Here is a 25,846-nt window from a genome sequence, read left to right on the forward strand (position 1 = left end):
TGGTATGTGGGCCAGTCACTAGGAGAAAAGAGACATTTTGTAAGTAGGCTTCACAAATATTTCCGAACACCAGAGCAATATTAGAACCTGGGAATCTTAGGTTTAGTTTTATGTTCTAGATGTCTGCGTACTCCAGTAGTTACTGAGCCACCTGTCCCTTTCACCTATAGCTCATATTCCCCCTTTCTGCAGCTTTTCTCTATGCTGCCTTTCCCCCCTCTTATCCTTATTCCCCTCTTCTTATGTCTCTGTCTGTAGTTTTTATACAGTGGTTAATTTCAGAGTTCTCAGGTTTTTGAGTTCATGTGCCAAGCTCAAGAAGCTTTGACTAAAGCTCAGATGGCTGCTTGTAGGAGAGTAGTCTGTGGGGCAACTAATTAGGAATGGAGCAAACCATAACAAGGTGATGAGGAACAGCAGCCCAGATTCTAGACTGATAGCTTTCTTTGGAGAAAGTCATTTGACTAAGTGAGACCAAAATCTCCCTTTTTCAAAATTGTACTCCACTTCCGAGACAGCTGCGTTCTTGGCCAATACAGTGAAAGTTAAAAAATTACAACATTTCCATATAAGATATTGATGCGTATAAGAGGAAGAACTGAAGGAAAAAGTTCAGGAATGTACTATTGAGGAAAAGTCATAATATTCTCCCTCACCCTTCACCCTTTAGTCATCTACATGGGATGCTTGATGTTTGTTGTCAGAAGCCCATATGCCATGGCAATAGGTGCTGTGGAAATAATACTCCTGGGGGAATTCTGCACTACTGCGTGTGTGCATAACTAATGAGCCACGCATATTTTTAATTATTTGTACAGAAAAAAGCTGCCGAAATGTTGCTACAATTCTGCCTTTTGCCCACCAGAGGGTACTGTGGCGCAAGCAGCAGCAGTTCCCAGCAGAAAATAATTTCTGCAGTTATACCTTTTGCCCACCAGAGAGTGTGGTGGCGATAGAACACAGCAGCAGCTCCCAGCCATCTAGGGAAGAGAAAGAGCCTGCCTTCTTTGCCGTGCCTGTCAGGCCAGGTCAGGAGACAGGGGCTATGAGGAGACAGACACTGTGGAGTGCTGTGGGATCAGATAGGGGCTCATAAGGGCTAGTGGAGGAGGACTGACTGGGGCAGGGGCTGAATGGGAGTGGCGTCACAGGGCCCCGGGAGGGGGGAGGTACAGGGCCACATGGTGATGGGGGAGGGCGTGCAGAGCTACATAGGGACAGAGGGTGGCTGAAGGAGGCACAGAGACACCTGGGGATGGGGGGGGTTACAAGGACACATAGGGACAGGGGAGTGGCTGGGTGGGGGCACAGAGATGGCGATGGGAGAGGAGGTACAGAGTCACAAAGGGACGAGGGTGCAGGGCCACATGGCGATGGGGGAGTGGGTGTCTGAGTGGGGGTGGAGGGACATATGGACAGAGGATGCAGGAACACGTGGGGACAGGGGCAGATGTGCCTGACTGAATGGGAGAGGCTAGGGGTCAGCTAGGGTCTGCATGGGGGAAGTTCCCTAATAATCCCTTCCTGCTTCTCCCCCCAAGTTACAGACATACTTGCTGACAGGTATTTTGAATAAATGACCACAAATAATTAAAACTGTTGTGATTATATTTTACTTTGACAAATAAAATATTCAGAATTTTGCAGAATTTTAAAATATTGTGCGCAGAATTCTTAATTTTTTGGTGCCAAATTCCCCCAGGAGTAAAATTAAGTAATTAATTCTTCAGATTTGTTCATATTCTTGCTTTGGTTGCTGTGTTTCCAGATCTGTCGTCAGTCATGCAAGGAAAGGTGCAAGAGCTATGTGGGTGCCCACGCAATAGAGTTCAGACTAAATCTGGCGGGCCTTAGGAACATCTGGTAAAATTCCTACACTGCATTGTTACCTTATCCAACAAGTCTACATCAGTTTCTGAAATCACATAATATCCCCAAAGTTGGATGATGACGTGTAAGCTATATGTGTTACTATTACATGTTGTGGATGAGCAGCATGAGCTAATCCCCATACATAATCCTATCATCTTCCCCAGGTGATCAAATCACAAGTCAGCTGAATCCCACTCCAGGAAAACATTAGGAAGGAAGGCTAAAGATGTGAGTGCATAGTCTACTAAAGAGTTGGATGTACAACTCGAAGCAAACTGAGTACCACTTGCCAGCCAACCAGACAACTCCTTTCAAGCACCTAGCAGTGAAAACTGATATGTTGGTTCCAGGGTAGAAGGGATGGATATGTTAGTGGGAGCTCCATCAGCATTAAGGGTTCTACAGAATGAGTTGTCAACCTTGGTTGTCATGCCTACCTCTCTTTCGTTATGGCCAGATGGGAAGGAGATTCTGCAATTCTTTTTTGTTGTAGCATGAAGTCAGAGTGTAGAAAATATCAAAAACCATTGCTCCAGAGGATGACAAGCAATTGGTACTGAGTAAAGGGGGAATTTCATGCTCAATGAAGAAAAACAAAACTTAGACACAGGAGTTCTGGGCTCACCTGAATACCCTTTTGCTCTGTTTTTGAGAACCAGAGGCGAAACTCTAACTAGCCCCATTCCAGACCTAAATTGCTAATCAGTAGAATGCCTGCCAACACACAGCCTTCAATGCAGGTCACCTGGTGAGGCCCTTCATTCACTGCACCCAGCTTGCTCATCCAGAAAGCCAAGAGGAAAAGATTTGTCTCTTACCTGCTTCTCTTGCCAGATGACCAGAACAGTTTCTTCCTTAATATCATCATGTTCTTGCTTTGTCTTAGCAATTGTATCAAAGAAAGCTGAGGATCTGGGGTGCTGCACTTTGGCTATGTCTACACTATGGACTTTACCACTCTCCAGCTGACATAGTGCTGTCCACACTGGTGCTTTTGTCGGTGAAACTTCTGTCAGTCAAGGGTTTATTTTTTCCACCCTGTCTAACAAAAGTTTTGCTGACAAAAGTGCAAGTGTAGACAAAGCCTCAGTCTGCCATTTTTAAGGAGTCAGTCTTGTAGATCACTTTTCCTGTAGCAGCCGGGAGAGTGAGTGCATGGAGTAAAGTTAGTAAATTGTATTAGAAGAATGATGGTCACGAGAGCATCTAAAATGGTAATATATTAATAACGCTAATCTGGATTTTTCAGTATGTTATGCAGTTTCAGAATCCTATATGTGCACTTGCATGACTTAAAATACTTTTGGTAATTGCAGGTTGTAAGCTCAACAAATGGAGAATTGAACACAGATGACCCAACTGCAGGCCGTTCGAATGCTCCTATCACAGCCCCTACAGAAGTAGAAGTAATGGATGAAACAAAGTATGTATTGTTTTATCTGTTAAGGTTTAAAAGCCAGTGTTTTGATCCACAGTACTGAGCTAATCACTATTTCATTTACCTAGTTACTTATTAAAAGAACCATGCACACTTGTACTAGGAAGTGGCAAAATACTTCAATATTTGTGAGCTTTAATTATGTGGGCTGCAAATAATTAAATAATAGAATATCTGTTATCCTTAATGTTGACTCCATTAGTTAAAGTTAACATAACACAAATTGTTCACTTTACAGTAGTGAAATCCATACTTGATTTTGACATGTTAGCTAACAGCTTGGTAAGAAATTTTACTGTCTTTTGAAATCACTATACTGAATACAAGACTCGTGAAGAATTGTAGAACTTTTGCATGGTGTATGGTGTTCTGATTCTCTTTTTTCCCTTATTTTTTTTTTTTGTGCATAGCTGCCAGAAAGTGTTGAACATGTGGTGAGTTCCGAAGTGTAGGCAGGCAGAAATAGCTCCATTGGCTTTGTTCTCATTGCATGGCTTAAAACTTTATGGGGGAAAAAAGGCCTTAAAATGGCAATTACAATTGGAAAACCTATGCAAAAGGATTTGAAGTACATAGTACCATTAGACAGCCTGTCTTGGAGGCAGGAAGAAATACCAGCATGTTAAGGAGCTGTTTTGCCTGCTTCAACTCTTGTTTGTTTCAAGTGGTGTAGTCTGTGTGTATTTTCTCTAATACTTTTAAGTGGACAGTGCAATATCAGTGTTTTTTATATATTATTTGCTATGCCATTTTAGTGGAAAAACATTGATGTTTTCAGATGTTTTCATATTCAGGTAACAATTTAATATCTAGAAAATAACTAATTTATCTGAACTAGCACTAAATACTAGAAGATGTTTGAACTTCACATTTTTTTAAACATAGTACTTACTAAATTATTAGTCACTGACAACTTGCTAACTAATTACAAAAACTTAACTGCCGGGTACATAAATCACAGTGAAAGGGAAAAGTATTTGTTGATGTATAGTATGTGGGAATTAAATACACCCATTTGAATAGTGCAATTTGTAATAAAGACTAAAACAAATTTTCCTTGATTATTAGAAAATAAATAAGGAGTTTTAACTGACACTTTTATATTGCTTTCGAGAACATGATTTCACAACGGTGTGTCCAGTTGGTCATCAGATGGAGACACTCATGCATGAAGGTCATGGTACATTATTACTAGTGATAAGGGTAGTGTTACAGTAGTGCCCAGAGGTCAGACACAGTTGCACTGTGGCCCCATTGTGTTAAGATCTCTAGAAAAAGATGTAGTAGTCCCTTCCCCAAAGAGTTGATACTCGCATGTGTTTCTTCTTTGATGTTAGGACTACCCAAAACATTAGTATTATTGAGATGGGAGATCTTAGGGGGAAGTAGGCCACTTGTAAAGCCTTACAATAAATCTCAACTCAAAACATTTCTTGGATTATACTTGCAGTGGAAAAATCTTTTTTGAAAGTCCATCAGTATATTCTGAGATGACTCAGTGTACAAATAAATCTGTCTTAGAATATTATTCTTAATGGTATGTAGTAGTATTTAATCACTGTTATGACCTCGTTTCACCAAAGCACTTTTAAAGAACATAGCTCAGTGATTCTCAAATTTTTTTTACTGGTGACCCCTTTCAGATAGCAAGCCTCTGAGTCCAACCCCCCTAATAAATTAAAAACACTTTAACATCATTATAAATGCTGGACACAAAGCAGGGTTTGGGGTGGAGGCTGACAGCTCATGACCACCTGGGGGATCCCGACCCCCAGTTTGAGAACCCCTGCCATAGGTAACTTTAGATTATTTCTGATGTTATTGATTTTCAGGGCAGCTACTTAAAGTTGATTATGTAATTTACAAAACACTACTTGCCTCAATAGTCTACATACTAGATGATTTGTAGATTTGGCTTGACTTATACTAAAGCTGTTGCCAGGTGTTCATGTCTGGAAAAATGATGAAGAATAAGGCCAAAATTTTCAAATGTAGAAGCTTAGAGTTAGACAATTCAATCCATATTCAGGCACCTAAAAAAATGAAGTCCAGGCAGTTTTAAGAGATGCTCAGAAGCTGCTGCTTCCTTTGATTTATATAGCATTTATCTTCAGCATCTCTGGAAAAAAAACACTTATTTAGCTGCCTATCTTTGAATATTTTGGCCTAATTTTTTTTATTGCATCTCATATACTAAACAAATAAATCTTAACCTGTCTCTTTGTCTGACTCCAATTAATCTTTGTGACACATGGGAATCTCACTTTCCCAGAGAGGACAACTATTTTATTGCCAATGGAATCTAAACTACACCACCTGCTTCACCATCCTTTTAGAACTGGTTTTATGTTTTCTTAGTAATTAAAGACAAAAAAGCTGCTGCAAGCAGTAATATACTAGGTATATGCATTCGGGATTCTTTGAGGTATTATTAAGTGCTTTATAACTATATATTGCAAGAATCTTAACTATAAAAATAAAATAAAACTTAGTTTATATGGTGTTGTGAGGATTACTTAATGTTCAGACAGCAATGTAAAATGTAAGTATACCTATATTTTTCATATCCATACTAAGGACAGACATTATATGTAACTTTTTTTTTAGGAAACTTGGTCTTTTGTCAAGAAACTAGTTACGTTTTGTTCCTTTGCTTAGTCTTTTCTCCCTCTAAAAATATGAACAAAGTTAAAGCTTTCCAGAAATTTTCATTTGTAATATTTTCCCATATTCCAGGAGCATGAATTTAGTATTTGCCCAAAATGTCATTAGTCTCACAGTTTACTTCCAAGACACAATTTATTTTCGGTTTCAGGGATTTTTTTAGATTGCAGAAAAATTGCTCTCACAGCTAGCTGCCAGTGATTTATGGACGCAAGCATAGTTTAGCCAGTTGTAGATATACCTCTTCTGTTGACCTTATGAATCGTGTAGCTTGTTTTCCTGTAAACATCTGATTGCCAGCCAAGGGGCACTTTATAATTGCCAGTCCAACAGTATTGTTACTGTGCTTTCTGTGTGTGTGTGTGTAATATGTGTGTGTGTGTGTGTGTGTGCACGCACAAAAAATACACAAATATACTTTGATATCACAAAAGTACTGTGATTGTGTTGGTCATATATTTAAAAGCAGCACAGTATTTACACTCAGCCTAATTTTTAAAAATGAAATACTCTAATTTTAAATTAAATAAAAAGAACAGAAGTACTTGTGGTACCTTAGAGACGAACAAATTTATTAGAGCATAAGCTTTTGTGGGCTACAGCCCACTTCATCGGATGCATAGACTGGAACATATAGTAAGAAGATATATACACATACATATAAGTTGGAAGTTGCCATACAAACTGTGAGAGGCTAATTAGTTAAGATGAGCTATTATCATCAGGAGGAAAAAACTTTTGTAGAGATAATCAAGATGGCCCATTTAGAGAGTTGACAAGAAGGTGTGAGGATACTTAACATAGGGAAATAGATTCAATATGTGTAATGACCCAGCCACTCCCAGTCTCTATTCAAGCCCAAGTTATTGGTACCATTAATGGTATTTCCCTCAGTTAAGTATCCTCACACCTTCTTGTCAACTGTCTAAATGGGCCATCTTGATTATCACTATAAAATATTTTTTCTCCTGCTGATATTTGCTCATCTTAACTAATTCTATACATCCAATGAAATGGGCTGTAGCTCACGAAAGCTTATGCTCTAATAAATTTGTTAGTCTCTAAGGTGCCACAAGAACTCCTGTTCTTGTTGCTGATACAGACTAACACGGCTGCTACTCTGAAACCTTTAAATTAAATGTTTTCTATTTCTGTATGACTATTTAATTATTTTATGGTGCTGTAAGTTTGCATGATGTTTTATAGCTTTAGGACCAAGTTCCTATCCCAAAGAATTCACAAACAAATTTTAAGAGTTAGGGATTTTGTCATTGTTTTTTCTGTGGAAAATACAGTTTCCACAAAATCAAAATTTTCTGTAGGGAAAATAAAATTTTGGCAAAAGTAACAATAAAAATATTTTGTTTTGGCTCAGGTTGTCTTGAATGGAAATACTTTGATTTGTGGAACCAAATCAAAACATTTCATTTCAGCTCAGTTCAACACTGAATTGCATCTGCCTAAGCTGTTGCAGTGCTTTATGGGAGTTTGTGTTTCAGATGCTTCATGTCTCCATTGTCCATTGCGGGTTGGGCTCCTTAACTAAGTTACATATCCCATGAAGCAGCACAGTCTGTCCTCTGGTTGAATCACTATTGCACCTTCACAGAAGATGTATTCTGGCCAGGGAGCCTGGCTAATAGGGAAGATTGGGGACATGAGGACCCCGAACTACAACTCCTGTGAAGCACTGCAGCAGCTCAGACAAATGCAGTTCAGAGCCAAACTAAGCACAAACTCAGTGTTTTGATGCTCCAACAGCAGTGTTCCATGTTGATCAAAATGTTCCAACATTTTGAAATCAGATTTTTTGCAACATTTTATTCTGTGAAAATTTCAATATTTTAACTTTTGTTCTGATTCAGGTCAAATTTAAAATGTTGAAATATAAACTTCTTGGAGTGATTGCTCGTGTCCATTGCATTGTGGTGTGTGGGCTTGCCACATGCAACAGTCCCGGAAGTTTTTCCCTCAGTGGTATCCGTAGGGGACCAGCTCTGGCTCCCTCTGGAGTGGCGTACATATGCACTGGTATAAGGGGCACCGACAGCTCCCCCTCCCTCAGTTATTTCTTACCACCAGTGATGGTGCTGGAACGTCTCTTTGCCTTGGCATGCTTTCCTTCTCAACTGTGCCTAGTTGTGAATCTCTTGTATATAGTTCTTATGAAGTTTGTATAGTTTATTATTTCCCTTAGTGCATAAGTTAGAAATAGTTAGTACCCTATGGGACTTAGCCTACGAACAGGGCATGCCCCGATCCACGGGCTTCGAGCCTTGTGACCACTACAGAAAACCTATGGCAGTCAGTAATCCCTACCCAAGCTGTCTGAGGTGTTTGGGGGAGACCCACATACGTGACAAGTGTTGCATTTGTAAAAGTTTCAAGCCACGAATCAGAAAGGAGCAGGACATTCGAATTAGAGCGCTCCTTAGGGAGTCGGCCCTTGCACCAGCCTCAGAGCTGGCTAGATCGGACTCTGCTCCAAGCACTACAGCATTGGTGCGGAGTTCACCGCCAGCACCAGCCTCCAACTGGCACCAATCCCCATCCCTGGTACTGGCTAAAAAGCAAAGAAAGGCAGGGAGAGGGCATTCTCCTATGTCCCATAAAGGGAAGGAGAGGGCTGGAGGAGAGCAAAGACCCACGCGGGGCAGCGCCTCCCCTCCAGCCGGTGGCCAGACTCCAGCACCTGTTGAGTTGTCGAGCCCTTTTTGAGATCTGCCTGCCACCCTGAGAAGCAGCAGAGGTACTTGGCACCTGATGATGCCGTCCGTGCCGGAGGCTTTTCAGCACCTACTTTTTTCCAACCACTTGTCTTCCTTCCTCTCTGCCTGGGCCTCTATAACATCAGATTAGTGGGTCCTCAGCACAGCAGCCGGGGGGTATACCCTCCAGTTTATTTCTATTGCCCCCTCCCCCATCCCTCTTCAAGGACCCTTCTCGTGAGCATCTGCTCGCTTATTAGGTGCAGTGCCTTCTGCGGGTGGGAGCTGTGGACAGAGTCCTCTGTGCTTGAGGGGGGAAGGGTTTGAATCCCGCTATGTTTTTATCCCAAAGGCCAAGCCTCATCGTCAAGCTGCGGAGCCTCAACAAGTATCTCAAGAAGATGAAGATCTGCATGGTCTCCCTGGATCCAGGAGACTGGTACTCCGCCCTCGACCTGAAAGATGCTTACTTTCACATACTTCACGGACACAGATGGTTCCTAAGTTTTGTCATTGGGACTTCCCACTACCAATTTGCAGACTCCCTTTTAGCCTAGCAATGGTGACAAGGGAGTTTACGAAGTGCATGTCGGTGGTGGTGGCCTACCTCAGATGTCAGGGTATCCAGATCAACCTGTATGTCGATGACTGGCTCATCAAGGGCCGATCCAGGTCCAGTGCAGTGTTGAGACGTTGCCAGCCACTTGTCAAGCTCTAGGCCTGTTGATAAATGAATGAAAATCAACGTTGGTCCCGGTCCAAAGGATATAGTTTATCAGAGTGGTACTCAACTTTACCCGAGAGAGAGCATTCCTGCCAGAGGCCAGATTCAGGGCAATGTCAGATCTGATTGCCAGTATCACTGCCCATCTGCTCACCACTGCCTGGGTCTGTCTCAGATTATGGGGCACATGGTGGCATGCAAGTACGTTGTCTAGCATGCAAGACTCAGCCTGTTTCCCCTCCCAGATGTGGCTGGCGTCGGTCTACTCACCAGCCAGACATCACCTGGACAAGCGCCTCATGATCCCACTGTGGGTACTTACCTCCCTGCAGTGGTGGTCTGACCAGATTCTGATGTTGGAAGGTGTGCTGTTCCTGAGCCCGCGACTCACAGTCTATCTGATTTCAGATGCGTCCGACCTTGATTGGGAAGCAGATCTCAGTATACTGTGGACTCAGGGGTTATGATCACGAGAGGAACTAGAGTTACATATAAACGTCAGGGAGCTCAGAGCCATTCCTCTGTCTTCCGGAGTGTTCCTTCCCCAACTGTCTGGTTGGGTGATGCAGGTGTTGATGGACAACACAGCCTCCATGTTCTATGTCAACAGGCAGTGGGGAGCTCATTTGTCAACTATGTGCCAGGAGGCTCTCAGTCTGTGGGACTTCTGCATTCAGCATACAATCCATCTGGAAGCCTCGTACCTCCCCGGCATGCGGAACATGTTGGCAGATCACCTCACAGATCCTTCTTCTCTCACCACGAGTGATCCCTTCACTCTTCCAGAAGTGGGGAGCTCCCCGTGTGGACCAATTCACCACCAGACAGAACAAAAAGTTTCGTCAGTTCTGCTCTCTGCAAGGCATCAGCAGAGACTCACTTTCCGATGCCTTTCTCCTGTTATGGTCAGGAAATGTATGCTTTCCTGCCCATTCCACTCATCAGTAAAGTCCTCTTAGAAATCAAGAGGGACAAAGCACGGGTCATTATGATCGCCTCGGCATGGCCTCGCCAGCATTGGTTCAGCATGCTCGTGGACTTAGCTGTAGCAGCCCCATGGCCACTTCCCAGCCCCATGGGCTACTGTCACAGGATCATGGTTGGCTCCTGCACCCGAACCTTGCCTCTCTCCACCTCACAGCTTTGATGCTGCGTGGCTGAATCCAGAGGAACAATCCTGCTCTAGTCAGGTACAGCAGGTTCTCTTGGAGAGGAGAGAGCCCACTATCAGAGCAACTTATCTGGCAAAGTGTTTCTCCTGCTGGGTGTTGGAGTGGAGTATCTCCCCAACCCAGTTGTCTCTGCAGTCCATTCTGGATTACCTGCTTCACTTAAAGCACCAGGGCCTTGCCTTCTCTTCAATCAAGGTTTTCCTGGTGACAATATGAGGGTGGAACCATGTCCAGGGTAGATCAGTATTCTCGCATGAGATGACTATTAGGTTCCTGAAAGGCCGTGAAAACTCTTTCCACTGGTCCAAGACCTGGTCCTCCAATGGGACCGAGACCTGGAGAGCTACGAGACCTGGAGAGCTACAAGAATGTGACCTTCCACGACAGGTGGGAGGGAACAAGAAGCCATAGGCTCAAAGGCTTCTTGTTCCCTCCCACCTGTCGTGGAAGGTCACATTCTTGTAGCTATTACCTCGGTGAGATGAGTCTCTGAGATTAGAGCCCTTACTTCAGAGCCCCTGCACACAGTGTTCTATAAGGACAAGGCTCAGCTGCAGCCCCATCTGACCTTCCTGCCAAAGGTGGCATTGAACTTCCACGTCAATCAGGATATTTTTCCTCCAGGTGTCTAGCCAAAGCCTCATACGACAAATGAGTAGAGGCATCTGCATACTCTAGATGTCAGGCATGCACTGACTTTCTACTTGGAGCACTCCAAGGCTTTCCGCAGATAGACTCAGCTCTTTATTGCAGTAACTGACAGGATAAGAAGGGCCTTCCTGTGTCCTCTCAGAGGATTTCAACCTGGATCACCACCTGCATCTGTACTTGCTACGAGATAGCAGGGGCTGTGCTTCCACCGATAGTGAAGGCTCATTCGACAAGGACACAGGTGTCTTCGGCAGCTTTCCTAGCACATGTCCCTATCCAGGACATCTTCAGGACCGTGTCATGGTCTTCGGTACACACGTACATGACTCATTACGCCATTACCCAGCAAGCCAGAGACGACACTGGATTTGGTAGAGCTGTGTTGCAATAGACATGTCCGTGAACTCGTCCCCGCCTCAAGACGTACTACTTGGGAATCACCTGCAATGGAATGGTCATGAGCAATCGCTTGAAGAAAAAACAGTTACTAACCTTTTGTAACTGTTCTTTGAGATGTGTTGCTCATGTCCATTCCATGACCCACCCTCCTTCTCCTCTGTCAGAGTTCCAGCAAGAAGGAATGGGGGAGCCAGCAGCGCCCTTTGTAGCGGTGCATACAAGTTCCACTCCAAAGGGCGCCAGAGCCGGTCCCCTACAGATACTACTGAGGGGAAAACTTCCAGCAATGCTGCATGTGGCGAGCACACACACGTACAATAGAATGGGCATGAGCAACACACCTTGAAGAACAACAGTTACAAAAGATTAGTAACTGTTTTTTCCCCTGGGATGGAACTTCCAGTTGTTGATCAGTTCCACTAATTTTTTGAAATTGTAAGCCCTCCCAGACAGGGTCTTTGTATGTACAGAGCCTGGCACAGTGAAGTGCCAATCCTGATGGGGTCGGTGGGAATGATTGTAATATGAATATTAAATAACAGATAAAATGCATACAAATATCAACGCATGAATAAAATTGAAGTGATGATAAAACGGAGAACAGGGAATATCTTTTGGGGGTGCTTTATTATATCTGTTATGATGGCTTCATTAAAATATAATCATATCCTGGATAAGAATAGGAGTGGTACGTGGGGAAGTACCTGAGTGGAGGCTAGTGTGGTAGCATCAGAGCCAAAAGAGAAGGTTTAATATTTAGCATCTTAGAGGCAAATTGAAGGAGAGTGAAGCTGCTTGGTACAGTGGAAGTAGGACGTTGCCCAAGGTATAGGGAGCAGCATGCGCGAGAACATGATTTGGAGGGAGGAGATAAAAGCAACAAGAAAAAGTTTAGAATTAACTGAGCGAAGGGTATATGAGAGGCAAGAGCAAAATAACAAAAAACCTTACAGGTCGAGATAGGCACGAGAGAGAGGTGGAAGGAGGCTGAGCAATGAGAGCCTTGAGAAGTGCAGTGACATTGTAGCAGTAAGGTAGGTAGATGTTTATAGTCATGAAATTTTGGATAAACTAGACTAAAGTGAGGTGGAACTCGAAGGTCAGAGAAGATGAAGTAGTGGCAGTAAACAAAGGAGGAAAGAACAAAGGCTTGTCTATACAGGGAATAGTTAATCCTGTTTAATTAGGAATAGTTAACTCCATCTGTGGACACTCTTATTCCAAAATCGATTAAGCTAATTTGGAATTAAGCACTCTTATTCTGGAATAAGAATTTCCACACACAGTTAATCAGGAATAGTTAATCCTCTTTAAATTCAAGCCCTATTTCATTTTGAATTATCTTTCATGTGTAGAGCTCTAAACCTTGGGTCAACATTTTTAGCAGTGGGGATTAAGTAGTATTTTGGAGATATTGAACAAAAAACAAGATTTGCTAATACACTTGATGGGGAGAAGGGAGGAAGACTTTTAAACATAACATTGAGATTGCAGGCATAGGTTATATCATAAAGGTAGTTTTACCTTGTGTAGAAAAGGGGGATAAACTGTTGCCTTCCCTTAGGTAGGATAATCACTGTTTATGCAACAGGTGAAAGTTATTACACCCACAAGCAAAAAGTTTAGAAAACATGATCAACTTTTGTCATATAGAAAACATTTTTAATGGCATAAAATATTTAATACATGAGAACATGCCTTGCAGATTGTGGATACCTTCTTTCCTATTAAGTATAATAGTAACTTTTAACATCCATAGATATTTGTGTGCATTCTTAAAGTTGTGGTAGCTGTGTGTTTCAAACATTTAAATGCACAGAGAATTTGTGGACTATTAAAATTGTTTTATATCATTTCAATAGTTTGTTCGATAGTGAGGCCCTCTAGTGACAGCATATTTGAACACCGCAGGATTTTTGTTACAAACTGTATTCGTCAAGGGTTTGTAAACTGTCTGTATAAATTTAGTTTGTAAACTGTCTGTATAAACCTCACAAGGTGGGTGAGGTAATATCTTTTTTGGACTAATTTCTGTTGGTGAAATAGACAAGCTTTCAAGATTACGCAGAGCTGTTCAGGTCTGGGAGAGGTACTCAGAATGTCACAGTTAAATTAAAGGGTGGAAGAGATAAGGAGTTAACACATTTTGCAAGAATCCATTCAAGGTAAAATGTGCACTTAACAGCTCTACAGTCATAGGACAAAAAAGGGTTAGTGGGTTATAGATTTTTGTAGTGAGCCATAAATCCAGTGTCTTTATTCAATCTGTGATTTTTGGTGTCTAGCAGAGTTATGAATTTAAGTTCCCAGGCTCATCCTTTGCTGGGTTTGTGCAAGTTTCCTTTGAGGATGAAGACAGAGGACTTGAAACGTGTTTAACTATGGGTGATATGATATTTTTTTTGTCGTTTATTATTTTCTGTGTGAGCTCTTTTAAGAGTGTAGTGATTGTCTGTTTTCACCCATGTAGTTGTTGGGGCATTTAGTGCACTGGATGAAGTACACCACGTGTTGTGATAGGCATGCGTAGGACCCATGGATCTTGAAAAATGTGTTGTGGTATTGACCATCATATCAGTGAAGATACGTCTGCAGGTTTTGCTTTGCATCTGGTGTTATGGGAGAGGCTGTGTTGCTTTGAGTTGGTGTCCTGGTCTGTGGGGAATTTGCTTCTGCTGATGAACTGGAGGATGGGGGGAGGCTTGAAGGCCAGAAGAGAGGTTTCAGGAAAGATTTCTTTCAGGATATGGTCCCCTTAAAATATGGGTTGTAACTGTTTAGTGATAACCTGTAAACGTTCCAGTATGGAGTGGTAGGTGACAACTAGCGGTGTACAGTCAAAGGTTTTTTTTTTTTCCTGTATTGAAGTATGTTCTCTTGTGGTATATGGGTTGCCCGTTCTGACGCAATCTACTTCTTGGTGGAGTATCATTGAGCGAAGGTGGTTTTAGGTCTGTTAAAGTGTATTATTAAGGTATAAATTTAGCTCTGTTAAATCTTGCCATAAGAGCTTTTATGTTGGGAGATTTTAAAATAGATGTCTACATTTTCTTACATAAATTTAGATATATTTGAATGACATTTATTAAAATTAGAGGCTTTGAGAGTTCCAACACTTCAGATGTTAATGTATATTTGTAATGTCAGAGCTTCCAAGGCAGTTTAATGATTTGGCATGTATATTTATGTTCCTCCAACAAAAAACTTTAATAATACATATTAAAATTCAAGGATTTATTTCCCCTTACCAATAGCTTTATGACTTCAGCATTTTATAGAGAAATCCTCTTAACTGAGATACCCTGTTAGAATTAAGATCAATATCCATTAATAGAAGAGATCTTTGGAATAGTAATACTTCAAAGTTCATGAGGTTCATTGAGTTGATGGGAGATACTGTCTGGATTGGTTAAGGATGGAATTTTTCTGCATGCCCAGTGCCAGTTGCATTGGCAGTTGTGCAAAGTCCACATGTAGTTGGCATGGAAGGAGCAAACTAATAAGAGCAGGAACTAGTAAAGCAGTACACGCATAATGTATAGATCACAACTAAGGAAAGACTGAAACCCGATAGGGAAGGAAGCATGCAGAATCAACGTCCCTAGATCAGAGCACATTAACAAACTGTTGTGCTTCAGCATGGTCCACACGGACAGTTAGTCCATGGCAGGCTAGTGTGGGGTAGATACACGCCTCAGTTTGCCACAAACTAAATGTTTGTGTAGACAAGCCCTAAGTGAACCTATAATACAAGGTGAAACCTTCTGAGAGCTGGAAACATAATAAATGGAGGCAGGAGCCCAAGTGGCATATCACCAGAACCCTAAGATTAAATGTCCTGGTATTATGCCATGTGTTTTGTTAAACAGTGCATTGATGAGTGATTGTGCCATGCCTCCAAAGGTGTGATAGCTAGTAGTGAATGGTGAATGAAAGCTCGCAAAGGGATTCAGTGAATGAGGAGTTGTCAGTGAACCAATTTCTGCAGATGTGCTTTCAGGTTCAGAACCTAAGCATAAACTGTAGTGGTCATAGCTTGGCCATTTGTACATGGATCACCAAAAAAATCTAAGGATTTATGGACAGATTTTAGGTGCATTTGTTGTTCTTCAAGATCTGCTATGTTCTATTTTTTCATAAGGACTATATAAATAACATTATATTGCTGGTACCTATATCTTGAAAATAATTATTTAATCTATATAGATTCTTCTATGGTCTTCTAATTGTGGGTTTCCTCATTATTAATAACTAATGTTTTTTTCTACTGAAAGTCACGTAACTCTGACCATCCTTGGTCTGAGTCTGTCCCCCAGTTCTGTTCGTGATTGAGCTACAGATTGCCCTTTGATAATATTTTGAGAGAGCGATTCTTCCTCCCTCCTCTCACTATGGATGGATTCCTCATCTCTCTTGGAACACTAATGACCCTTACTTTTTCTCCATTTCAAAATCCACATCTCAACCAAGCAGGCAGGATTCCTTCTGGAACATAACTGATGCTGATGCTTGATGAGCTGAAGGACTGCTGAGATACTGAAAGCACATCGATCCTCTTCACTGCAGTAGCTGTAGAATATGTCACTTCCACAGCACTTCTCACCTCGAGAAGGAGAGGCTATGGATAGCAATCCTTACCTAGTGTGCAGCGCAGTACTATAGAGCACTACCAACAAATCACAGAATGTGTCCTGGGCCAGCTATCCTATATTCTAAAATAAAGTTTGCCCCATTCACTTCTGAAATTATAATAAATAAAAAAGATAATATGGATATTTTCTCCATTGTTCATTTTAACCTTAGAGCAGATCTCCAGGAAGTCTCAGCAGGTTTTATCTTGGGGTTTTAGAGAGAGGGCTAAATTCCTTTATGCTAACATAGCAAGGAAAATGCCACAAGTGTCGTTTCTTCCAACTGTCTGTTCCTTCGGTCCTCTTTTTGTTGTCTTCTCCCAGTATTTTTTCTCTTGTTTAGTCTTTGATTTTTAAAAACACATCTCCTTTCTTCTGTGTCTTGTGTTTCTCCTTTTTTTTATTTTCCCTCATTTTTTTCATTCATCTGTATTTGTTTGCTCTTCTCATACTCCTACCCCTTTGCTCCTACCTGACTCTCCACTCTGTCACTACATTGCAATTGACAAATTTTTGTCAGCTTCACATTTTCTCTCAGTATATAATGAAGCAGACAAAAGGATACCAGTATACTGTACCAGTCTACTTTGAGTTCAGATTCCAACTTCGTTGATGTTTCTTCACGGCACTGAATCAGAATGTGAATTTTAAAATTATTGTTAAACATTGGTTTGGTTTGAGACATTTCAAAAAAACCCAACAAATCCTTTCCCAAACTCTGAGTGCTTAAAGGGTGCCTTTTAAATTATGTTGGGTAGCAACAGCAATATTAGTGAATTTTAGTGTAGTGGTCAGTATTTTAAATAAATATTTAAAATACATTTACATTCCTGTTTGTCATACTAGCACTTAATGAAAAGTAATACATGGGAGATCAAAACACTTTTATTTCCAAAAATACACCTTTCATCCTCCATATATAATGCTTTATTATAATTCTCAAACTAATACGGCTGTTCTGTCTTGGCATGAAACTATAATGGTCACTTTTATTTGTAACTCTCTTGTCTATTATGTAACTTATTTGACTGTCTCCAAAGAAAGGATGAAAAGAGTTAGGATTGGTGGGCAGTGATCGATCTAGCAGGGTTCGATTTATCGTGTCTAGTCTAGACGTGATAAATCGACCCCCGAGCACTCTCCCGTCGACTCCTGTACTCCAGCTTGGCGAGAGGCGCAGGCAGAGTCGACAGGGGAGTGGCAGCAGTCGACTCACCGCAGTGAAGACACCACGGTAAGTCGATCTAAGTACGTCAACTTCAGCTATGTGAATAATGTAGCTGAAGTCGACGTACTTAGATCGATTTCTCCCCCACCCCCCGCACAGTGTAGACCAGGCCTCAGTCACCCTCAATGGAGATTAATATGTACCTTGCAGTGGTATATAACTTTATAAGAGTTTTAACTGCATATTTTAAATTAAACAAGTATGGCATTAGATATGATTTATTTTTGTGCTTCCTTTTTTTGTTAAATCTCGTATTTCCTGTCACACTTGCAGGTGCTGTTGTTTTTTCAAGCGAAGGAAAAGGAAAACCATTCAACGCCACAAATGACTCTGGAAGCAGGCAGAACATGGGGAATTACTTTCTTGTTCATCTGCTGTCTTGTGATTTTAAAAACAAAAAATCATTTCTGTAATGACTACAAATTATTTTTAAAGACTCCATCTTAAACAAAAATGTTATGCCTCCATGCTTTGGTTTGGTTGTCCTTCATTTGTATTTTATTTTTCATCCATCTCTTCTGGAAGCTTTAAAGTTTTATGAAACGTGAGTGCTTCTTTGACCATCAGTAAATGGACTAGTGAAATGGTACAAATGAACACTGCTCTATCTTCAGCAAAACTAAACTTCAAAAGCATTTCTTCTGTCCTAGAAAGCAATTAGCAGTATCTTAGCTGAAGATCAGATATGTCATAAATCTGGTTTTTGATGAGTTCTATAGCAGCATGTTGAAAGCAGTCTTTTCAAGTGGATAATGAAAAAAGAAAAGTATAGTTGCCCAAGCATTTAAAAATAATAAAAAGTCTTACCTTAAGATTTCTTATTGTCTGTGACATCTGCATTGATTGTTCAGTATTACTGATGGTACTGCAGTCCCAAACTGTATTGTATTAGCATTAAATCCTCTCCATGATATCATGGTACAGTCACTACCTGGAGATACTGAGGATGAAGCTAGATGGATTCAGCTAATGACAGTGGTCTATGCTGTAATTGCTAATGAACAAAAAGATATCATCAGTCGACTCTGAGTTTGAAAATGTGCTTTTGTTGTGGCTCTAATGGAGTTGCAGTATAGTAGAAATGGCAGCAATGCTTGTACAAAAATACAAATGTTTGTATAATATAAGTTGTGCTTCTGGTTACATTAGACAGGAAGATGAAATACCTTCAAAAGAGAAGATATTTAAGGGTTATAAAATACACTAAGAAGAAATAAATGTGAATCTGCTTAAAGTGGAATGGGAATTAAAGCCTACAATTCCCATTCAGGCTACTGCTGAATGACATCCTCCTTAAACTGAAAATTTGGATGTGCCATGTAACTGTTAGATCTTGTTGGTAAATTATTTGACTCATCGATTTTCTTTTTTTTTTTTTTTAAAAGGGCAATGGAAATGGGTGGAACTTATATGCCTTCTCTGTGTACTAGACTGTAGTACCTAAAACTTCGCTGTGGTTTTCTGGAACCTTCTTAACTTTCTGTGTAATATTGCAACTGATGTAAGATATTAGGGAAAGGATGGTTCAGGTACTTTTCCCCCACAGTCCTTTGAAGTGCCTGCAATATCTATAAACCAGCTGTTCTGTAGAAAAGGCAGCCCATTCCATTTTTTCAAGTCTGCTTCATTTAAAGCCATAATGACAGAGGTATGCTTTTGTCATATTTAGCTGCAAGTACTTGGAGAGATGGAATAAAAGGACAGAAGTGGCTAGACAGACTTGTTGACCAAAACTCAGATTAATTCTTACAATTTTTAAAAAAGCCTTCTAGAGCTAACTTATTTTTTTTTTTCTGCCAACATATGCCTTCTGGCATACCTATTTATTTTTAAATCTGTTTTGTGGTAACATTCAAAATGTGTATTAAAATAGACAAATGCACACCTTTGAATTCATTATTGCATTTACGGGAATTTTAGTTGTTTTTTATAATTTATTTTTTCTTAACTGCCAAAACTGCAGTGCATTGTTTTGATGAATTATGTGCTCACATGAACACAACAATGTGTAATCTGGTCATTGTCACTGTTGCTGTTAATGTTCTTGTTAAATTTTTGTGTTAAAAACCTGAACTTGGCCTACAAAAGTATATACTGTATAACTGGGTCAACAGTTTCCACTCAACCTGTTTGTATTACTGATTGTCTTAAACTCATGGACAGTTACATAATGTTCTTTATTTTGATTTGAGTTGAAAAAGTAGGTTGACTTGACCATTCTAATGTGAAAACCTGTCTTTCTTTGCAGTATTTGACCAAATTTGTCACTCCATAATATTTGTAAATACATGCAGTGTTGTATTTCTTATCATACAGTTTAGTTCAATTCTCAAGGGATGTTTGACCTGTACAGTGTTTATATGATCTGAACTCCTTACACACAACAAGATGTGTATATTAATCCAATTATGGACTTAAATATAAAAAAATTACAAAATCTGTTAATTTGCTGCAAAGACCAGTATCTAGACATTTTGCTTTTTAGCAATATTTTTAAGTGCTCAATTTTAATGCCGAGGAACATTTCCTTCTGGCAATACACACTGGTCAATAATAAGTAAAGCAGGTATGTTCAGGTTAAGCCAACGTTGTGCGTTTGTATGCTTTTCCCCTTCTAAACTAATGAAGTCAACATTGCCTGAATGTCAGAATAATGAAATAAATACCTGTTTAAAATTATGTAACTGAAGAAGAAAAAAAAATAAAATGGTAGTTTTTTTAACTTGTCTTTTCCCCCCTTTCTGACAGTGTTGGATATAATAGTGGAAGTCATTAGTCTGGGGCCTCCCAAGCAGTTATTATCACTCTATTTGGACTGGACTCCCAAAGCATTGCTCTTGTAAAAGAAAGTCACTAAAAATGGCAGCCTGATGATGCATTTAGACAGCAAATGGATGGAAGTACATAAGTCTGATTGGAATCTGCTCTATGATGTGGTATTCACTCTTTGGGAGCTGCCCATGGTTGCAATAGGGTATTTGCAACAGTGTCTGGCATATATTTTAAGAAAAATATTCTAGTGGAGTTGGTTGCCTAACACTTTCCTATATAATGCCATGATTTCAGTTGCTTATAACTTCTCCAAACTTTAACTGTTCAGGCTGACATTTTCCATGCCAGATGCCTGTCTCGGGTGAAATTTTTAAAATTTTTTAAACATTTAAGATAAAATAGCTCCACAGTTTCCAAATATGAGATTAGGGAAAAAATACATTGGTTTGCCTATGCTGCCCGGACGGAAGAAAATCTTAACCATTTCATTGAGAAGGTTCAGCATCTGTATGCTGTCGAGCAAGGACTTGAATTTTAATTAGGGCTGTCCAGCGATTAAAAAAATTAATTGCGATTAATTGCGCTGTTAAACAATAATAGAATACCATTTATTTAAATATTTTTAGATGTTTTCTACATTTTCAAATATATTTATTTTAATTACAACACAGAATAAAAACTATACAGTGCTCACTTTATATTTTTATTACAAATATTTGCACTATAAAAAACAAAAGAAATAGTATTTTTCAATTCCCCCATTGCAAGTATTGTAGTGCAATCTCTTTCTCGTGCAATCTCTTTCTCATGAAAGTTTAACTTACCAATGTAGAATTATGTACAAAACCTGAATTCAAAAATAAAACAGTGTCAAACTGTAGAGCCTACGAGTCCAATCAGTCCTACTTCTTGTTCAGCCAATCACTCAGACAAACAAATTTGTTTACATTTGCAGGAGATAATGCTGCCACTTCTTATTTACCTGTCACCTGAAAATGAGAATAGGCGTTCTCATGGCACTGTTGTAGCTAGCATCACAAGTTATTGACGTGCTGGATGCCCTAAAGATTCATATGTCCCTTCATGCTTCAACCACCATTCCAGCGGACATGCGTCCATGCTGATGATGGGTTCTGCTCGATAATGATCCAAAGCAGAGCAGACCGACGCATGTTCATTTTCATCATCTGAGTCAGATGCCACCAGCAGAAGGTTGATTTTCTTTTTTGGTGGTTCACGTTCTGTAGTTTCCGTATCTGAATGTTGCTCTTTTAAGTCTTCTGAAAGCATGCTCCACACCTCATCCCTTTCAGATTTTGTAAGGCGCTTCAGATTCTTAAACCTTGGGTCAAGTGCTGTAGTTATTTTTAGAAATCTCACATTGATACCTTCTTTGCATTTGGTCAAATCTGCAGTGAAAGTGTTCTTAAAATGAATATATGCTGAGTGATCAGCCGAGACTGCTATAACATGAAATATATGGCAGAATAGGGTAAAACAGAGCAGGAGACATACAGTTCTCCCTCAAAAGAGTTCAGTCACAAATTTAATTAATGAATTTTTTTTTAACGAGCGTCATTACCATGGAAGCATGTCCTCCTGCATGGTGGCTGAAGCATGAAGGGACATATGAATGTTTAGCATATCTAGCATGTAAATACCTTGCAATGCCTGCTACAAAAGTGCCATGTGAATGCCTGTTCTCACTTTCAGGTAACAAACTGTCTCATGGCCCAGAGGCGGATTACCCCTGACGGGCCACAGGTTGCCCACCATTGTTCTAAAGTTTTACATTGTTTTGTTTTTGAGTGCAGTTACGTTAAAAAAAAAAAATAAAAATCTACATTTGCAAGTTACACTTTCATGATAAAGAGATTGCACTACAGTACTTTTATGAGGTGAATTGAAAAATACTATTTTTGTTTATCATTTTTAGAGTGCAAATATTAGTAATCAAAAATAATATAAAGTGAGCTCTGTACACTTTGTATTCTGTGTTCTAATTGAAATCAATATAATAAATTTCACTTGGTATTCTATTTCTTAACAGTATGATTAAAACTGTGATTAATCATGATTATTTTTTTTAATTAATCACTTGAGTTAGCTGTGATGAATCAACAGCCCTAATTTTAATAGATGGGCCATACCTATGTCAGGTATGTGCCTTTTGTCATCTAGGTAGGTAAATAAATAAATAAAACCTGTCCAAATCTTGCCACAGTATAAGCCTTTGAATATCACGATTCACTCATACTTGGTATAGTTTTGCTAGAGACTGCCAGCATTATACTCAAGATTCTCACTCAGTCAAGTGGGATGAGTATGCGCTCTTCCCATAGAGCAGCTGAGCATACTGCAGGCCGAGCAGCATTTTCCATACAGTTCTATTTCGTGCAGGCTACTGTGGTGCTGTGCACTGGAATTGAGAGTAGGGAGACTCTCTTCTGTGCTCTGAATGGTCCTGCTTCTTGAACCCAGGCACTATGATGGAGGAAGTAGTTTGATTCAGATGCAGAGTAGTGGGAGACAGACAGGAGATGCTCTAGTGGTTAGGGCCCAATTCCCTACTCCACCACAAACTTACTTCCAGTCATTTAGTCTTTCTGTGCCTCAATTCCCTATCTGTAAAAATCCGTACCTCACAGAAGTGTTGTGAACTTAAATACATTAAAGATTGCGAGGCATTTAGAAAAGCGCTATGAAACCCACCGGCAAATGTTTATTTCCCTTTGAGTGGCTGGATCACACAGAACGTAAATCTGCTGCTACCAGTTAATCCACTAGTTCATGTGGTAGAAATCCATACTGTGGATCTAAAGATTCAACCTGTGGGGAAGACCCACATGGAGGTCGGTATGATTCCAAGTGATGGAGTTTATTTTTTCAGTTTACTTAGAAGTTAGGAAATGCCAGTATTGAAGTTGCATGTACAACTTAACTTCAGCTTCCTGTATGCATATGCATTATGATGGCCTTTAATTCCATTATCACATTTTTTCCCCACAACCCTGCGTTGTTCAGTGCACAATATGGACCATATTGACGGAGCAGCTATTCTATATTTTGCTTTCCCCTCATGATTCAATGGGTGGACTCATGCCTTATTTACTGCACACTATTCAAACCCTGCTCTGAATACAGAATTAAAAACTTCATTCTGGGGATTTCTGTGGTGTTCATCATAATAGCAATGGAATGCTTCACAAACACCAATTAATTTAATTTCACAACACCCCATTGGGGTGATTTTACACAGGGGGGAACTGAGGCACAGAGGTGTTAGTTGTGAGAACCATCCTCTAATTTTTGGTGCCCAATTTGAGAGATGTAGGACCTGATTTTTTTTCCAGAATACTTAGTGTCTTATAGCACTTAATATGTTCAAAGCACAGTTCCCAGTGACTTCAGTTGTAGCTGTAGGTGCTCAGCCCAAGAGTCTCAAGTTGGACTCCCAGAAAGTGAGGAAAAGTGAGTTACAACTGTGAAAAGTTTGATTTAAATGACTTGCTTAGTATCACATAGGAACTGTCTGGCAGATAGAATCAAAGTCTCCATGGAAATGTTCCACTGTCTTGGACACATCCTCACCTCATTAAGGCAATGGTCAAATCTCTTCCAGCTCCAGGTGACAGTGCGTCCCGGCACCATTGATAGGAGATCTTTGGTACCTGTGCCTGGTCGGGACGCACACACCCAGCTGCTGTCTCTCAGTCTCATTAGAGTCTGCCTGAGCGTGTGCGTCCCGCACCCCTCTCAGTTCCTTCTCAACTGTCTTTGGCTGAAGACGGGTCTCGGGGCAGTGCTGAACGTCTTCCCTGGTCACTGAAGGGAACAAGTACATAGATATAGAAATAGTTAGTCAGAAACATGCCAGTTATTTCCCTTCCTTTAGAATAGTTACCTAGTTTCAAAAACCAAAAAGCTCCTTTTTCCTCAAGTTCATCTCCCATTGACACACTCTCCCCTGGCAAAGCCCTGGCCGGGATGATATAGTTGGGGATTGGGCAGGGGGATGGACTAGATGACCTTTGAGCAGGGGGATGGACTAGATGACCTCCTGAGGTCCCTTCCAACCCTGATATTCTATGATTCCTAGTGCAATAATGCTAGGGTCTTAAGCATTTAAGAAATGTACCTCCTGTCAAGAGTCTATATCACAGTCCGACAGAGACACTGTGTGAAGTGCCTCGGCGAGACACACGTCCCTGCCAAGTGTGTCCATTGTACCAGCCTGAAAACCAGGCCTTATTGTGACAGGGACCTGCGGCTGAAAATGTTCCTGATGGAGAAATCCCTACAGCCGCCTATGGAGACGGGCAATAGCAAACCCTCTCCCTCACGCTGCCAGGTTGGAACTGACTGGGAGCACGGCTTCACCTTCTCACGCGAAGAGGCAGGAAGCCCAGCTGTCTCTGTCCAGAGACTTTCAAAAGAGTAAAGGGTCTCCTGCGAGATCCTTACCCTCAGCGCTGAAGGCAGGCGCCTCCAACCATCCCAGCACCTCAGCCACAGCTCCAGCAGAACGCAGAGCAGGGATCCGACTTCCCGTAGCGGGAAGGTCTCCTTGGCACCAGTCCCCTCGGCACTGAACGCGCATTCTGCCCCAGTGCCGACAAGAACGTTGGCACCGAGCCTGCCTACTACTCCAGCAGCAGGAGTGGACCCCCACACAGGGTGCCTACAAACACCCGTGGCACCGGCTAGAGGAAAACAGAAGTCAATACGGGCTTCTGAGCACATACCAATACGGGCTTCTCAGCAGGATCACAGCCCAGGGAGCAGCAGCAATTCTTAAATCAGGATGACATCTCAGTGGCCCCTGATCCTGACTCTCTGCTCCTTGACACGCAGTGTTTACTCTTTGACCAGCTGCTCTCCCCACCTGACCTGGCTACCTTCACTGACAGCGAGCCTGATATGCAGCAGCAGGTGGAGTTCTCCCCACCTGCCTCTCCTCCTCCACTGGAACCATTTACACTTCAAGTCACGGTTCACAAGCACCAGCCTCAGTTTCCCTACTTTGCTCCCACTTTCTTATCCCATGCCTTGGCCTCAGTGGTATCCTTGGCCAGCTCCTGCTGCCACTTGTCCTCATGATTCTTCCACCAGACCACAAGTGTGTTCTGAACCCTTATCTCCAGCTCTGTCTACTTCTAGATTGCCTGAACCACCCCCTGAAGAGGTGGGCTATGAACCATATCCTGATTCACCAACTCCTAGCTCTCCATCAGCTCCAGATGGAGCCCTCATGCCTCCGCCTCCACAGAATGTGGATGACTTTAAGCAATTCCAGGAACTTTTCAAGAGGGTGGCATTCAGCCAGGACATCCCTTTAGAGGAGGTCCAGGAGACACAACACAAACTCCTCAAAATTCTCCAACCCTCTGCACCCTCAAAGATTGCACTTCCCATAAATGAAGCACTCTTAGAACCAGCTGACACCCTCTGGCAGACCCCAGCCTCTATCCCACCAACTTGCAAAAAGGCTGAACATAAATATTATGTTCCTGCTAAGGACGTAGACTTCTTATTTTCCCATCCACAACCAAATTCTCTTGTAGTGGATGCAGCAACACACGGGACA

The 25,846-nt window shown here is 41.1% G+C and overlaps 1 protein-coding gene across 7 annotated transcripts in view; it reads left to right on the top strand.

Moving 5' to 3' along the window:
- CSNK1G3 (casein kinase 1 gamma 3) overlaps window positions 1-20,166 on the top strand; it is a 165,092-nt gene extending 144,926 nt beyond the window's left edge. For 5 of the 7 annotated variants that reach the window (XM_084629411.1, XM_084629409.1, XM_084629406.1 and 2 more), the window contains 3 exons: window positions 3,189-3,295; window positions 3,721-3,744; window positions 17,761-20,166. In XM_084629411.1, the coding sequence (XP_084485537.1) occupies window positions 3,189-3,295; window positions 3,721-3,744; window positions 17,761-17,815 (186 nt within the window). In that variant the 3' untranslated portion in view covers window positions 17,816-20,166. The remainder of the gene's footprint in view (window positions 1-3,188; window positions 3,296-3,720; window positions 3,745-17,760) is intronic. The other 2 variants (XM_084629412.1, XM_084629410.1) reach the window with 1 other exon arrangement.
- The last annotated feature ends 5,680 nt before the right edge of the window (window positions 20,167-25,846 follow it).

The sequence above is a fragment of the Lepidochelys olivacea genome, assembly GCF_965140295.1.
Source record: "Lepidochelys olivacea isolate rLepOli2 genome assembly, chromosome: 5".
NCBI classification, from domain to species: Eukaryota; Metazoa; Chordata; order Testudines; family Cheloniidae; genus Lepidochelys; species Lepidochelys olivacea.